Below are 17,151 nucleotides of genomic sequence, written 5' to 3' on the forward strand. Positions count from 1 at the left end.
ATAGCCACCTGAATATGCATGACATACCTATTTGGATACAATGCATGCACCCTTTTGATAATCCCAGGACAACTGATGAATGGAATATGATATGTGAAAGTGCAATTATAATGCATTGGGTCACGGCAGGGACTTCTGTTCGTATTGTAATGTAAGCATGCTAGAAGTCCACTAGAGGGCGGAAAATACTATAGAATGAAGTCGCACCATTCAGACCCGATTGCCATAGCCTATGAAATGGCGTCTTTCTCATATTGTAATGAACTCGTCCTTCTGATAAGACTTGTTTTATTTAACTAACTGCAACTCGTGGCGGAATTTCGGAGAATAAGGGTAATATTGTAAATAAAATACATGGTATGCAATGAGCATAAAACGGTCAAATTTAAAATAAAGCATTTCACCTATAGATAACGTCAATGTAAAACTAAAATCAACTGTTGGTCCACAAGTTTAAACTTGTGGTACAATTTACGGTTCGATAAGATAAGTGATGTTTTTTTTCTCTGCAAAGGATGTAGTTAATAGACAATCCGTTTTTTTAGGAAAGTTCTTATATACACCGGTACTGAACAATGTTTCAATAAATGTTTCATTTTATATAGTACCTTTTTTTTTAACACCGCCTGTCGACTCTTTGAACGGTGTATATTATGATGGGAAATGTATTCTTTTAGGAAGATGTTTGTGATGTAGTGGATTCAATTCGATGCTTGGTAAGAATACATTTCCCACAATACAGTGTGGTGTTTTTAGCGCGCCCATCTTGTACCTCCTCATGAATATATATCAGTAAGTATTTGCGTAAGAGGTCGACCGACGTTCATTTCATATTCAACCGTAGTATTTCAGTCTAAATGAGACGCACAGTCACGTCTCCGCCCTAATCTGGCCCGACGCTTCCAGACGGCTTCCTAGTGAATTAAATCGGTAAAATGTTTCCTGGACCTGCGAAGAAGCCTCCACCGAGAAGTCGAAGGCAAAAAAGTGAATGACTAGAAGGATAAGTCGACAGCCGCCTAGTTGGTGGACATTTACCGCGGTGGGAACAATTTTGGGATTTCAAATGTAACGCTAAAGGTCGTATGTTTCACCAAGTGCGCACCGTTATTTAGTGGGCTACTTTTCATTCGCAGAGATGGAAAGTGCGCAGGCTGTCACGGAGGACGGCGTGTCAGATGGAAACGCGACCAAGTTAAAGAAACCCAGCGGACTGCCTGTCGCCCAGGGGACTCAGGCGGCGGGTGATGGCGGTGGACGTTCGGCAGCCTCCCGTGTCGACGCAAAGAACGGGAACAGCCTCGTCCATACCATATCCACGTCGGTATCTAATGTTTCAAATAAAAGTATTGCCACCGCCACTAATGGCCGGGCTTCGTCAGGCGCCTCCAACTCACTCTTGTTAAGGCGGCGGCGGCTAAAGCGGAATCTCTCCGCCGCAGCTGCAACCACTGCCGCCTCAGCTGTCACTGCCGCCTGCGGCGCCAAGATGAACTCGGCTCTCTCCTCTGCGTCTCTGCATACCCGGAGTCTGGATAGAAAGACCCTGTTGAAGCACCGGCAAAACATGCAGCTTCAGCCGCCAGACAGGGAATGGGTGCGAGCGGATCTTCACCGGGGCTCGGTACACGTCCACGACAGACTCAATTCCTCGTATCCGAGGCCGGTTCTTTGCACGATGGACACCACGGCCGGCGAGATGGCGCTCGGTTTGAGTAAACTCTGCAGTAAGTCTGGGTCCGTGTTGCGCATATTTTGTAAAGATCGACCCAAAACCGACCAAAATGGAAACTGCAATGTGATTCACGAAATTCTCGAAAATCAGGTCAATGCAAATGGGGATGAAATCACGCAGTTTGAACACATGAGTTCCTTGAAATCGACCGAATTTCGAGACGGCCCTTCCAGCCAGCCGAGTGACAGGTTGAGGCTGTTGCTCATGGAGAATGCGGATCAAAGGCAACAACAGCAACAAGAAATTGTTTCCAAACTTTTCACCCCAGACTCCGAGTCACACGACAACACGACGTGCTCCTTATCTGACGATTTAAATTCTAATTCCAACGTGGAGGATACCCCCATCGACGAGGACTCTGAGCAGCGGAATGGGATTGACAGCTACGGATTGAATTCCGGCTCCGACGTGGAGAGCAGCGCCTTCGACGATCTCAGCTCCGGGGCACGACTCAGTGAACACAGGGACTCCCTGAGCGACGACATGATCCTGGGCACGGAGGCGTCCATACTGAGCCCCGTATTCGACACGGAGGGCCATGACACTTACGGCAGTTCCTCGGATGAGCTGGAGCTTGATTGTCACTCGTCCAGCATAGACCCTGCTGTCCCCCAGCATCACTCCAATGGCATCGGCGCGGACGCGGCCACATACACGCACTGTAACCCTGGTCACTTAAACGGCGTCGCAAGGCCAGACAACGTGCATAAAGCCGGTCGCATGGGCAGCCTGCCGCCCAGCACGAGCGCCGGCTCGCTGTCAAGAGTGTGTTCCACAGGTACAACACCTGACGGGCAAGACGACCATTTCCAGGGTTTCTTGAAACCAGTATCCTCATCCGAGCAAACCGGGAACGGGAGCGGTTCCTGCCCCACGATATATGTCCAGTTGCACGGAGAGGCAGTGCGTAGGCTCGGCCCAGATGAAAGGCCTCTCCAGATCCAGACCGATTTCCTCTTTAAACTTGGATTTAAGGACCCGTGGCGAGTTCAGGAGGAGGGCATGAACACAGAAATTGGATCTCTGCTACGATTTTATGCAGGTAAATAATTTCATTATTATTTGAATGATACTGTCAGCTGGTGTTAAATTGTCTTCTGGCTCCAGCATCTCCTGCAAGTTCGTGTCTTTTTTTTTAAACAACACAATTGCTTAATTTCCTTTGTAGGTCGCTCTCGATCTGTGCTTTTTAATACACCCAGCAGTTGCCACTTGTAGCGGAAAAAGAATTATAGTTTTGCAGGGGAAGGAGGTCTCTGTGTGTGTGTGTGTGTGTGTGTGTGTGTGTGTGTGTGTGTGTGTGTTTTTAACGGGACAGACAGATTTTTTTTTTTTTACTTTAGTACAGAGGCAGCAACAGCAGGCATTCATAGCAAGGCTTGAGTGTTGGTATTCTTCTAGACGTCTATTGGTTCTGAATCTTGTCAAGTACAGTTGCACCAAAGATGGATGAGAACGCACACTGACTGTGGACTTTATGTGAAAGTGTGAAGAGGTCCCTTCTCTCTCTCATTCGCTCTCTCTCTCTCTCCTAAGCCTGTTTCACTGTGGGAATTTGATCAACTCCCGCTTCAGTCGTGTGTGTGTGTGTGTGTGTGTGTGTGTTCTTCCGGTTGTAGCCTTGCTCTCATGGACACGCATGGGTTCGCCACAAAGCAATCGCCTCAACTTATGGCTCCCAGACATCGGGCCCTGTTCTGCCTTTTTGGCCCCCATTGTCATTCTAATGAAAAGGCCCCAAATGCCTGCGTGGGAGGAAGAGGAGGAGTGTGGAGTTGGGGATGAGGATGGGCATTAACCCCCCCCCCCCCCCCAGTGCTTAGCCTGCATGCAGTTTGGTCATTGAGATGCCTCACATATCCTGTTCATCTTGGCAACCAGCACAACTAGCTGTCACACAAACTAACTGCCTGCCAGGCCGGGTAAGCAGCCACCCCCCCCAAGCCCCGGAGCCCTAGAAGCTCTTTCATTAATCACACCACCACCGCTACCGCTTCCTCAACTGCTACCATCACCACTGCTGCTTCTGATGCTGATGCTGATGCTGATGCTGATGATGATGATGGTGATGATGATGGTGATGGTGATGATGATGGTGATGATGTAGCCAGATTGTGTTCATCACGAAACTCGTGAGAACGCTGACCACTGAAATAACTTTATTTCACCACCCTTCCTGTTTTTTTTGGTTTCATGTGGTGACTAAGCACGCAGAGAGGGCGGGGGAGGGGGGGGGTAAGGCAGGAGGGCGAACGGCCGTGCGTTCGTGAGAACGCGCACGTGCACGCTCGACAACGGATGTGGCGGCCGTATCTCGCGCCTGCCCGAGCAGTCAGCTGAGATGGTAGAGATCCAACGCGTGGCAGAGAGAGTCGGACGCCGTGATGCCCCTTGGCACTCCTGTGAATCTTCAGCTCCCATGTGAGCCGGCTTAGTTCTCTCTCTGCCTCTCTCCCTCCCTCTCCTGCCTGTTGGAGTTCCCTACAGACCGCCCTGGAGCCTGTAGCCTGTAGCAGCCCATCACTATGCACAGCACCACCCCGCCTCACTTCCCACTGACTCCCTCTGTATGTTCTCTCCTTCCAGGCACCTTGATAGGGGGGACACTGACAGATGGCCGTTCGCTGGGAGGTTATCGGTGTCAGAGAATATCGCCGATGTTGACGATCCCATACCGAGAGCAGTTATCAATCGTTGTTAACCAGATGTGGTTCAGAAGCGATTTGATCGTTATTTATTTTAACATGCTGACCGCACAGATATCTGTCCAGATGACCCCTGAATAGAAACATGAGCTACTGACCCTATCAGCGCAATGAGTAATGTACTCTATTCTGGCCTCACTGGCTGTTGGCATGAGGTGTGCACGAAACAATGCATTAGTCAATTCACCTTCCATGCAAACGCGGTGTGGGCTAACCGTTTAATTTGAATTTCAACATAGTTTGTTTGCTCATGTTGATCCACTTGCATTTGTTTTAGACAAATTGGGATGCATAGAACATCCATTACTTGTTGGAGCATTTATTAATACAATTATTAGTATCTTGTGTTTAGGTATAAACATCATACTACTATGGTATGTGGAACACACCTTCCACAATTTGGAGGAATCCTAATCTCAGACCCAGCAGTCCTCCTTTTACAGCAGATCTTCTGCATGGAAACAGCACAGAGCCTTGGCCCGGAAACCAGCACTGCAAGGGGTGGACTGACGCTTTGTTTGCTGTTTCGTTACAGAGATATTGTACCAAAGCAAACCCATTTGCGTGTGTAGATGTGTGCGTAGATTAAGCATTCAGAAGGGGATTTGAATAAGAGTATTTCGACAGTGGCCAGTCTATAGTTGTTGTTGTTGGACCTCTGCAGACTGTATGCTACTTCTCGCCGAGTATGTGTCCACCAATTACAAACTTACAGATCCCTGCCTCCAGCGACATGATTGTTCGAAACAAATATGAAGTGTAAGAAAGTGAAATGCCCCGCCAGCAGAATATTACATTTTTGAGACTAGACAAAAAAATGCTTCATGGTGAACATAATATGAGTAGAACAATCGTACAAAGGACTCAATGGAACAAAATCTTTCATACTGTTCAGTTTAATAATAATATTTATGCACGTTATGAATGCCAGTACTACAGTTTTTCTTTTGTAATTGCATGCACCAGTGACATGAGTACATCAGCCCCAAAGTGTTTACACAGACACTCACACGTCCGTGCTGGAAGCCAGGAATAGCGCTGTTGACCTTGTGTCTTCAGAAAGTCACACACACACATGCACACGCACACACATGCACACAAATGCACACACACAGGGGAACGGACGCCAAGAATGCACACTGGCTCGTCCAGAATGTCAAGCACGTCTTCTGGAAAGGAAGTGAATGTGGTGGGGCATCTCAGGTTTCCCAGCATGCAGTGCGATACCACGCTGTGGTCTGTTGCACTGAACTTTGAATAATGAGTGCTACAATTAGTGAGGCTCCCTGACCACAGTGTCGACGTGATGTTTGTACAGACCCTACTTTCACAATATCTGACTATGAAACAAAAACTTGTTCACTATCACTAGCACAGGTTTACGCTCCCTGCATGAAAGTACTTTAGTTGAACTTCTATGAACCAATTGTGTGTGTGTGTGTTTGTGTGTGTGTGTGTGTGTGTGTGTGTGTGTGTGTGTGTGTGTGTGTGTGTGTGTGTGTGTGTGTGTGTGTGTGTGTACTATGAACCGCGCCAAATAGTAGGGATTATATCTTTTTCAAGAAAGCTCCCTCCAAGGATTCAGCCTGGATATTGTGATAGTGAAATTGTGATACCGTGGCTGTAGTTAAATTAGACATTGTCAATACAAGGCCATCTCAAACAGGGAAAAGTTGCGCGGAAAATATGCCCCATCCCTACCTGCTGCTCCTCCGAAAGTTAAAAGAGGAGCCAGAGAGAGAGAGAGCGGCGGGCGATCCTAAACTGGCTGCCAGTAACACCCCTTGCCCACTGCATCCGTCCTTTGACGGATCTCATTGACTTTGCATGGGGCGATCCTGAAGTGCATTGTGGGTCCGTCCGTTCCGTCGGCTCCGTCTCTTGCTTTCAGAAGTTGAGAAAACTTTAACTTTTCAGGCTGCGACGGATCCGTCAGCCAATCAGATCGTCAGGAAAAAAAAGAATCAGGCACACCTTCCGTCGTCCGTTGACGGGCGGATGCAGTGGGTAAGCCTGCCGCTGAAAACCCCTTGAGGTTGGGTGATAGAAGGTCCAGCAACAACCAGCTCCCCCGTCTCTCAGTGGGTCGGTGGGGAGTGGGCATGTTGCCGTTGCCACCGGTCAGTAAAGTCCCCTTCAAACCGAAATGAATACAATAAGCCCAGTACAGATTGTGTGTGTTTGCACTTTGTGCGCCTCTCTCCACTGGATTAAGGGTGCTGAGTGGATGAAGGCTGGCGCGGCCTGAAGTTGCTGATTTGCCCGAGGTGTCTCTTGCCAAATCCTCCCGGACATAGCAAGAGGCCTGTTTGACTTTGATGGGGTCAGGTCACGCTTTGAGTTTACACAGCAGACCTCGGCGGCCAGTGAGGGAACTCAGCCAGCTCTATTGCGTTTTCCCTATCTCTGCCCCTCGTCCGCTCTCTCTACTTTGCAGACGCAAACACACCCAGGCAAACACACGGTGTGCTGTGTGTAGAGCAGGCCGGAGATCAAAGGGCTTGGTTCTTTTCTATGGCAGGTTGAAGACTAATCTGGCCAGAGCTGCCCATACAGCCGCCACACACTAGGTTCAGCCCAGCCAGCAGACACCCATGCCTGCCCCGAATTCTGTTGGATGGTTGTTAGATTAGGCTTTGTGTTGCTATGTGCTACCTTGTGGGGTTATAGGGGATTCTGACTGGGGATGGATGATATTACCAAATCCACACATGAGCACGCTATCAATGCTCGTAATCTATATCCATTCACCCATTATTATGAATCCCACTGTGGTTCATGACGTGGTAATACATGGTGTTCTGAGCAGGCAAGGATAATAAATGAATAAATTTCAGCGCAACGACAATATGACTAGCCTTTAGGCCCATTATGTGTCACTCCAGTGGACTAATTACCTAAAAACGGTGCAGGATAGAAATGAAGGGGGAGGGTTCCCTGCTTGGGTTTGGTTGGGATCGTGTGAAAGTGTCACAACATCCCACTGTGTTCGAGCCCATTGAGTACTATGTAGTGGAACCGTGATATTATTGGCTGAGCCTCCCGGCAGGGGGGTTGACATCATGGCAGGGGGGTATGTGTGTGTGTGTGTGTGTGTGTGTGTGTGTGTGTGTGTGTGTGTGTGTGTGTGTGTGTGTGTGTGTGTGTTGTGGGCACAGGCTTTCCCTCATCACTGGATGGAGAACTACTGAATCATTTGGTTTCATCAGCTTGTTTCCTTTAGTCCTGTGTACAACCCATTCTCTGACACCACCATGAACCCCATAGTCAGTGTCCTATTGGTTTTTAGTAGCACGGCTTGATTTCCAGAATTTCATTTATCGGATTTGTTTTGATTTCACAAACTATCTTCGTACGATCGAGGATTCAAAGACACACAACATATCTCTCTGACATCTTTTGTCCTCCTGCTCTGCATGAGAGGTTACTATGACTTGCTTTCATCCAAAGTCGTGGGACCAGAAATGAATTTGCGGCCGGTCGTTGCATAAGCGCCTCTGTGCTACCTGTTCCTCGATGGGTAGTAAGCGACATTCTTGGCATTTGGCATACACCGGAGAGAGGCTTAGGGGGAACAATCACTCTGAAACAGCACGGAGGGGGGAGAGCGGGAGGGAGGGAGGGAGGGAGGGAGGGAGGGAGGGAGGAAGTGCATTCCCGCCGACCGTATCTGTCTCTCCTCTCTCCTTACCTCTGTAAGTGACTGAGGAGGTGAGAGCCGGTGACGTGATGACTTAAAGGACTCTGCGGGGATTTAAAGGCTTAATGAAGCACACGGCTTTCCAAGGCACCGCTCTGCTGTCGGCCATTATGCAGCTCTCGCCGGCGTCTTGTCTGCGTCACCACTCTCACTGTACACTAACTGTAAGTGTATATAGTGTATAATAGCACACGTACTATACACTTTTATATTTTCAGAAGAGTTTCTGAAGAACAGCACCACTTGGTTTTGTCACTTTAAGCAGATTTCCATATCTCACCTCTTCTGGGTACATTAGTATATTGAATGACTCATGTTCAAAATGACAATGACTTTGACTCCTTTATTTGAACAACACAATTCTGCAATATTTAAATTTGTGTCATTCATTCTGCTGCCAGGGTCCACACCTGTGGGAATGCTGAATCGTGTTGAACGCTAACACACTGTACATAACTTTAGCGCAGCAGCAGCGCACTGCTCAGGGCTGCAGCATCACTCTACATAGTCCCCAGCTGACGGCTAATAGTCCCGGCTAAGCGACCCACTGTTGACTCATTATGTAATTGTGTAATCAGATTTCACACATTTCAAACCTCACATCCAATATGTGTGAGTAAGAGAGAGTGGGAGAGAGGGGAAGAGAGAGAAAACGTGTGTCATCATTGGTGTGTAGTTCTGTCGTACTAGTTAGAGTATGTACTATGTGTATATTTGTACGTGTGTGTGTCTGGCTCGAATCAAATCCTTTACTTGCACGTGGTGACGGGTTGTTTTATTGGGCTGAGGGAGGGCCAATCAGATGACGAATCACAGGGCAGGCACAAGTGGTCTCGCCTGAGGACCAGGGCCATCAATACAAATAGCCCTGATGAATTATTTTGGAGTCAAGCCCTTGTGTGTTGGAGGATGTGCTGCCGCTCCCCCTCTGACTCTGTAGCAACAGCAGGGAGGAGGGTCATGTCAGCTTCAGTCTGCTCTCTGTATCGTATAGAGACACCCCCCTAAGCTGACGTCTCTCTATCCCTGACTGTCCTCTTTCTTCTCTCTCTTTCTCTGTCTCTCTCTCTGTCTCTCTCCTCTCTGTGTCTCTCTCTTTCTTTCTTTTTTTCTCTCTCTCTCTGTCTCGCTTTCTCTTGCTTTCTCATGTCTCTCTCGCTTTCTCTCTCCCTCTCTCTCTCTCTCTCTCTCTCATACCCTCTCATCCCTGCTCATACCCTGCCTCACACCATCCGACAGCTTCCATTTATTTTCCCATATCTCTTTATCTCTCCCCAGCCTTCTCATTTTCTCAGCGCTCCTCTCCCCAGATTACCGCTCATCCACACCATTGGCAAGGAAACACGCCCGCACAAACATGCACACACATGCACACAGACACACACAGACACGCAAACACACATACAGACACGCACGCGCACACACGCACGCACGCACGCACACACAGATGACTGTGTGCGCCAGTCATCTGTTCTATTCCCCTGTCCTATCCCAGAGCCCTTCAATTCCAGAGTGTCTTGGGCCACTTTGTGTTTGTGTGAGAGTTTCCAGAAAAATAAATGACTGTCAGAAATACTACAAAGTTATATATAGGTATGTTGTAGTTGTATTTTCATGCATAGATAAATATAGATGGATAGATAGATATCGATGTATGGATATTTACATATATAGTAGAAGTTGAGTGAGTAAATAACATCGCAAAGTGAGAGTGAATGGTGCCGAATGGTTTGCGGCTGAATGGAGGCTAAAGAATGTCAAGCTGCTCTGTCAATCTTGCGGGCCTGTCCACTCATTCTTAGAGAAGAGAGGGGGAGGTTAGCAGGGGGAAGGGGGGGGCTTTAATTCCTCCCCTTTTCTCAGCCGTCTATCAAGCTGCCCTTGCCCTGCGCCTCCGGACGGGCTTGTGTGTGTGTGTGTGTGTGTGTGTGTGTGTGTGTGTGTGTGTGTGTGTGTGTGTGTGTGTGTGTGTGTGTGTGTGTGTGTGTGTGTGTGTGTGTGTGTGTGCGCGTACGGATGAGGTTTGCAAGAAAGAAAAGCGGTCAAACCCTCTTCCTCCCCAATGTAGCCCCGGCCTCCGAGGTCCACCCCCTGCCTTCACCACATGCAGGGTGGGGGCTGTGGTTGTGGGTGGAGGGGGGGGGGGGGGATTAGAAGTAGGCCAGCGAAGGGGGGGTCACTATCCCCAGCTTTGATCAGTGGCTGCAAAGCCTAACACCAGGCAACATCTGCAACTTTGAGCATTAAAAGCAGACCCCGGCAGTCTGAGGCAGAGGACATGCCGAGGCTGGTTTCGTGCTGCAGAGTGCCGCCGCACTCTAGCCCCTTTATTCTCCGGTGAGGGCAGAGCCTTAAATGTCACCCCCTGAATGCAGGCGCCCATTGGTGGTTCGCTCTGAGGTCGCTCGCTGCGTGCCACGCTTTTATTCTTTTTAAACTCCCGATTCTCGGGAATAAGAGGCAGAGAAAAACAATTGAGAAAAACAACGAGAGCCCAGGTGGAAACGCAAAAGCAGCGCCAGACAGTCATGGGTGTTTCCGAACGCGATAACTTTCGGACGGAATGCAAAACATCGGAACTGTGACCCGAGCATTTGTTTGTGTAATCGAGACAGAGCCTGATAAGGCGGTGATGGGAGGAGCTCAGTAGATTTCATGGACTCTGCCCTGACATAGGGCAGATATCAGGTGACCTACTTTAGCCTCTTCCAAAATAAAGCGAATGCAAGGAAGTGACCTGCTTAGTGGTCAATAGGCTTTTCTTTTCACTAGAAGGCTTTGAAAACGGGTCCTATAAATGGGTGACCCTTAATATAGAGTTGAGATTTATTTATTTGTTTGTACCACTTGTATGCGTACGTACAAACTGTAGAAAACTATTCATTGAATGCAAATGGGTTTGCCAGCTATTACATTTGACTGTGCAGCTTGTTGTAGGTAAAAGCCCTACTTCAGGAACCGGTAACAGGTTACAGAACTGCAACCCCCAGACCTCCATTATATTGCCTCTAGCTTCAGGATGTCCTCCCCACACATAACCATTACGGGATGAGGTTACAAAGGCAGGCCGGCGATCCTGCCAATTAAAATGCTGGAATGGAAGATGGAACAAAACAATTTCTAAAAATGTATTAGATCTCCATCTAGTATATGTTCTACGGTGGTTTACTCCCACGCTACCTACTTCCTGTGTGCCATTATTTACCAACGCGGCCGGCTGCCACTTTGTCTTCATCGCTGTTCTTGTTGTTGACCCCAATAGTCCTACCAAGCTCATTTCTCTCTCTCCCCCCCTCCCCCCCCCCCAAAGTCCTCCTCCTCCTCTCGGGCATAAAGGCTCCCCCTCTTCAGTCCCCCACCCCCACCCCACCCAAGCTCTCTCTGTGCCACTGTGTTGGTTCACATGGCCTCTGCATGTGACACCGAGCTGAGCCAAAACACCCCGGATGCCCACTGCAACCCAACCACCCACACACACACACACACACACACACACACACACACACACACACACACACACACACACACACACACACACACACACACACACACACACACACACACACACACACACACAGAGGCAAGCACAGGCACGCACACATACACACACACACACACACACACACACACACAGGCAAGCACAGGCACACACACACACACACACACAGGCACACAGGCACACGCACACAAACAGGCACACACACTCAAACAGGCACACACACACATGAACACGCACGCGCACACACACTGTTCCAGTCCTTGTTAAATTTTAAACAAAACAAGAAAGGGAAGGGTGAAGAGAGAGAGGGAGGATAAAAAAATGGGGCGAGAGAGAAGAAAGGGAGAAGGCTTGCACGTGGGCTCGGGAGAATGTGACACAGCATCGCAATTTCACTCACTCGTTCATTCGTTCGTTCATTCATTCATTCCGACACTCACTCTTACGCCAGTGCCTGAGGCCGACTCTTTAACCCCCCCGTCACCCCCTGTGTGCGTGTGTGTTAGTGTGTGTGTGTGTGTGCGTGTTAAGTAGCGGACTGTAGCCTATATTGCTGACAGAAGGAAGCACTTCTTGGGGTCGGGTACCTCCAGGGACGGGGGTGGTAGAGACGTAGCCGGCTGCATGTCATTATGCGTCACGGGTAACTTCCTCTGAAACCAGCCGCAATGGCTTCTGCCACTTACCGTACTCTTTGAACCCGATCCCCTAGAATTCTATAGAGCCCAGTGTGGTGGTGAGAATCTGTAGTTCAAACCACGAATAGAAACTCTGACCCAGTTCCGAATTGTCGTCATCTTTCCCATTTCGGGCAATGTGGCGCGTCATATCTGTAGGTCGTTGGACCATGTGATCTGACCGGGATATTTTCTAAAGATATTTAAGGCAAAAGGGAAAACTCTTATTTCCCCCGTCTATTTGCATCCTCCATTCTCCACTAGGCGATAAACAGAGGCTTTCAGACATAATGATGACCACTCTGACCTCATCTTTGACCTTTTAGATAAGTTATCTTTATTGTAGATATAACTGGCTGTAACGGTATGCGTGCATGTGCACAGTACACAGCACATATTTTATTACTAAATGACAAGATTAAATAAAGTTCTGTGCGCGGCGTTGTCACGACTCCATATTGTTTGACCCTAATGTAAGCCGTGAGCTACCCACTGCCTTGGAAGGATAGCAGATGGTGATGCGGAGATGTCTTACCAAGCAGGTATACAGACATCCATTGTTCTCCTTCCTTGGCTCCAGTGGTGAGATAAGATCAGACCACTGGATCACTTACTGTAATGCAGCCCTCGCTCCAGGAAGAGGCAGAGCCGCATCGCCACCCATGCCATCGTGGTCCCATTGCTATTACTAAGCTCACAACGCCAAACTTTAAAACAAGTATTGATGTATTCGAACCCATCTCCGAGACAGAAAACTTGTGAATGTCGCTGTTAAAGAATCTCGATGTCTACAATGTAGAATGTCAGACAGCAGAGTGTACATACTTAAGGCTCTACAGTATGTGTGTGTGTGTGATTGTGTGCGTATCCACGTGTGTGGCACTAATGCAAAAAGTCACGCAGTAATCACACGTCCATGAAAAAAGCTTTTGAGACGCTCTCTCTAATAACCGTCTGGACTGGACTAAACGCTCAACGCAGACAATGGATACTGCAAGCGGCAAGTCTTCTCATGTCAAACAAGTCTCACTGAGAAGAGCGCTGCCTTTGTGAGAGACAAGGAGGCATAAAGTACGACGACTGGCAAGCTCTGAATGGAAATGCACCGTCTTGCTCTCCCTTGTCAGTGGCGGCCATTACTAATGCATCGCTACAAATGAAGCGGGAAACCCTCGACTTGCAGGAGTCTCCGAGAGGTCATTTTTCAGCGTCAGGCATGGTGTAGAGAAAAGTAAAAACACGCACACACACACACACACACACACACACACACACGCACACGCACGCGCACACACCAGAGACCAAGACGAATACACACTCGTGGTGTGTGTTACTGTGATGGGTGAGCCGGGGCCGGTTGAGAGCCCGTCAAACTGGCTCTCTGTCCCAATTAGTGGTGTCGCCTCTCCTGTTTAGCCTCCATTTCATGGAAAGGTGTTGTCAGACCCTGCTGCTCCTCCTCTGCTGCAGTGCCCCCCCCCCCCCCCCATCGCGCTCACACACACACACACACACACACACACACACACACACACACACACACACACACACACACACAGACACACACCCTTCCCTTCAGCGTCTCAGATTCCCCCCCCCACCCCCCAGGGTGCTTCCCCTGAAAAAACAAGCACAGGTAAACATGACACTCCTGTTTATTTTCGTGGGTGTGTGTTGGGTTGGGGGTGGGGTCTCTGGGGGTGATGGCGGTGGCATTATAGTGTTGCACAAGTGCTTCAGGAAACAATACCTCTCTCGCTCTCGCGCTCTCTCTCTCTCTCTCTGTACGCATATGACTCTCTGTCTGCGTATGACTACCTGCGTCTGACTCTTTCTATAAGTAGCCACCCACCTCTCCCTTTCTCCCTCTCCCATCTCTCTTTTTATTTGAAACAATACCATCCAATGTGAGGGAGCTCTACTCTGGGTTCAGGTGGTTCTGTGTGTGTGTGTGTGTCTGTGTGTGTTTGCGTGTGTGTGCGTGTGTGTGTGTGCGTGTGCAGGCCTGGGCCACTCTCCGCCCCGCCAGGTGACAGAATGCGGAGGCTGAGTCGACATAGTGGCGGAGGCACTGACGATGGAAGCGTGCCCACCACACAACTTATTAACACCGCGTTCCTCCTCCGTGAGCGCACCTCAGTCACTGTTTACAAGCTTTGTTTTGTTTTTGTGCTGTTGCTAATGCTGACACTGCACCGCTCACTGCTTCAGCTCACTTCCTTCCCCCCCCAGCTCCCTTACATTTTGGGAAATCTTATATGGTTTTCAAACTTCCCTTTTTATTATCCTGACAACGTGGTACTTAAAAGTTGGCTATAGTTATGCTTGTCATCCTCTGACAAGCGTATAGCAATCAGTGCGTTACCTGCGCTTGTACAACCTTCCTCCAGGCCCCAAACAATAAAGGGATCTCCAAAGCCTACGATGTGAGCGTGCGATAGGCTACTCCAAATGAGACTGCAAAGCAACCTTGACTATCGAGAGCGTCAGAGATGAAGCTTGGGAGGGAGAAGGATCGTCATGAATTTAAAAAACCCAAACAAACAGAGGTTTGCTTTACATCCCTGCCTGCATGTGTATGCGTATGTGTGTGTATGTGCGTGTGCGTGTGTGTGTGTAGGGTGTTTGTGTGCCAAGGACGGGGACACTGAAGGCAACACTATGCATGATTCATGAGAGAGTCAGTGCCACCCTCTGTCGGGGGGGGCGCAGCGACCTGTGGATGTCAACACCGTCTCCGCGAGGCGGGGGAAGCCATGGCACCAGAGAGGCTAAGGACACAGGAAGCTAACTACCAACTACCAATAACTACCACCACCCCTATATATTTGGAGACGGTCCACCAACTTGTCGATTCTAACAGATACTTGAGCTTATAAGTCTGTGCCTGTGATGAGCACATTCATTCAAATGTTACACCTTGTTGTTCATGTGGATATTCTAATGAGTCCCTATGCTTAGAACATTTCAATTATAGATTTAAACTCAAAATATGAGAGAAAGAGAGACTGAGAGAGGAGAGTCAGGGATAGAGAGATATCAGCTTAGAGGGGTGTCTCTATACGATACAGAGAGCAGTGTGCAGCTTCTTCAGGCTTCAGACACGGCGCTCCTCTCTGCTTCGCTCCGCAGACAGAGAGAGAGAAAACATAAATAATTGTTTAATAAATCTTACTGATTGCCTACTGGTACTTGTTTGTAGGTTATTGCACCAGGAAATGTTCCACTGTGATTTTATGTGGTGGTAAAACTTCAAGGGCAGTTGGCTGCTGGTGCTTCCTCCCTCTCTCACTGCATGTACCAGCGTGCATTGCCCATACAGAGCTTGTTTTCTTGGGAAAGTGGCACGCTACTGTGGTGATCCCTCAAGGTCAGACTTCTGGGCTAACTGGTTTCTGATTGGCGGTGGCCCTTTTTAAACGACACACTATTTTCAAATGTCAGTTCAATTCCATTGATGACTGAATCCGATAAAAGCTGTGCACCGCACATTGTGCGACGGTGTTCATGGTGGCATTGTTGAAAGCTGCACACACACACACCGATGGGTATTTGTGGAAGATCTTGCTCCAGTTGAATTGCCTTTGTCTGTTACTTGGCTCACGCACTGCAGCAGCAGGTATATTGAATAGAGGTTGAATATTAGACTCTGTCCCCGGATACTGCCTGTGAGCAGAGATAAGGAGAACAAACTCATCTCACAGGGCTTTTGGCAGTGGAGGATAGACTGGTGTTGCCTTAAGGTACCGGGTGTCCACATTGGAAAGTAGTGTGACTATTGACTAAGACATCCGCTTGCCACACTGACGGGAAAATTCCATTTCACTGGGTATTTGTGTTGGATTCAAACCTAAGTTTTTATCCGTTGAGGTGTGTCGTGACAGCAGATTTTGTGCATTGTCACATGGGGCAGACCCCCCCCCCCCGAGTGTGCCTGTGTGTGTGTGTGTATGTGTGCGTGTGTGTGTGTGTGTGTGTGTGTGTGTGTGTGTGTGTGTGTGTGTGTGTGTGTGTGTGTGTTTGACTGTGTGTGTTTGTGTATGTACGCATGAGAAAGAAGGAAACAAACTGAAACTGCCAGTCACACTCCCTCTGTTCCCGCCAGTGTATGGAGGGACTATCGCCCCACTGTGCTCTGCTCCTCACGCTGGAGACCGTGCCCACAGTAAAGCGTGAGGGTTTCGGCCTCCTTTCACCTCTCTCTGAGTGGACCTAGCTCTCGGAGCTCTGATGTTATTGTGTAATTGCCCAGCCTTGCGTGGCCTGCACCCTTTTTTTTGCATGGCGACAAAGGGAAATGGTGCGCGCATTCAAATGGTGGATGGACGATAACTCTTGTCAGCAACACAATCTTTAAACCTGCACTTAGTTTTTTAAGGATGAAGCGTAGAGCAGGCCGCAGCAGGCTATTATTTCCAGGAATCCTTGCGCAAGCAGGAAATGGTGATTTAAGGGCAACAGGAAGTCAACTTTGTTTGTATAGGCATTTAATCACGTTTACAAGTTTCGAAAGGGCCCACACAGGACCACCTGCGTCTGGTGTTTGAGGACACAACCACTGGTCTTTAACCTTTGGATGTTCCTCGAAGGTAAATACATTTCTATATGTGGTATCTCTAATATGTTTGTTTTTTTAAATCACTTTCCACACTCAAATCTCCTGAGATGACAGAGAAGGATTGAAGCACGGGAAAAGCAGAAGCTCCAAAAAGGAAGTAAATAAGAAAATAATGTGTCACTATTGGAGCGCTGCCAGCGATACAATACAGTCAATCTCTGTAACTCCCTCTCCATTTGTGGATCAGCCTAAACGTTAGAATTTCTGAAGGCAGCCC

The 17,151-nt window shown here is 48.6% G+C and overlaps 1 protein-coding gene across 2 annotated transcripts in view; it reads left to right on the forward strand.

Annotated features, from left to right (window-relative positions):
• Positions 1-861: 861 nt before the first annotated feature.
• Positions 862-17,151, forward strand: part of phlpp1 (PH domain and leucine rich repeat protein phosphatase 1) — a 55,569-nt gene continuing 39,279 nt past the window's right edge. The window contains exons 1-2 of one of the 2 annotated variants that reach the window (XM_079750754.1): positions 862-1,042; positions 1,137-2,777. In XM_079750754.1, the coding sequence (XP_079606880.1) occupies positions 1,139-2,777 (1,639 nt within the window). In that variant the 5' untranslated portion in view covers positions 862-1,042; positions 1,137-1,138. Of the gene's footprint in view, positions 2,778-17,151 lie in introns of both variants that reach the window. The other variant, XM_079750753.1, reaches the window with a different exon arrangement.

Source organism: Pollachius pollachius (assembly GCF_949987615.1).
Source record: "Pollachius pollachius genome assembly, chromosome: 14".
In the NCBI taxonomy this organism is placed as follows: Eukaryota; Metazoa; Chordata; class Actinopteri; order Gadiformes; family Gadidae; genus Pollachius; species Pollachius pollachius.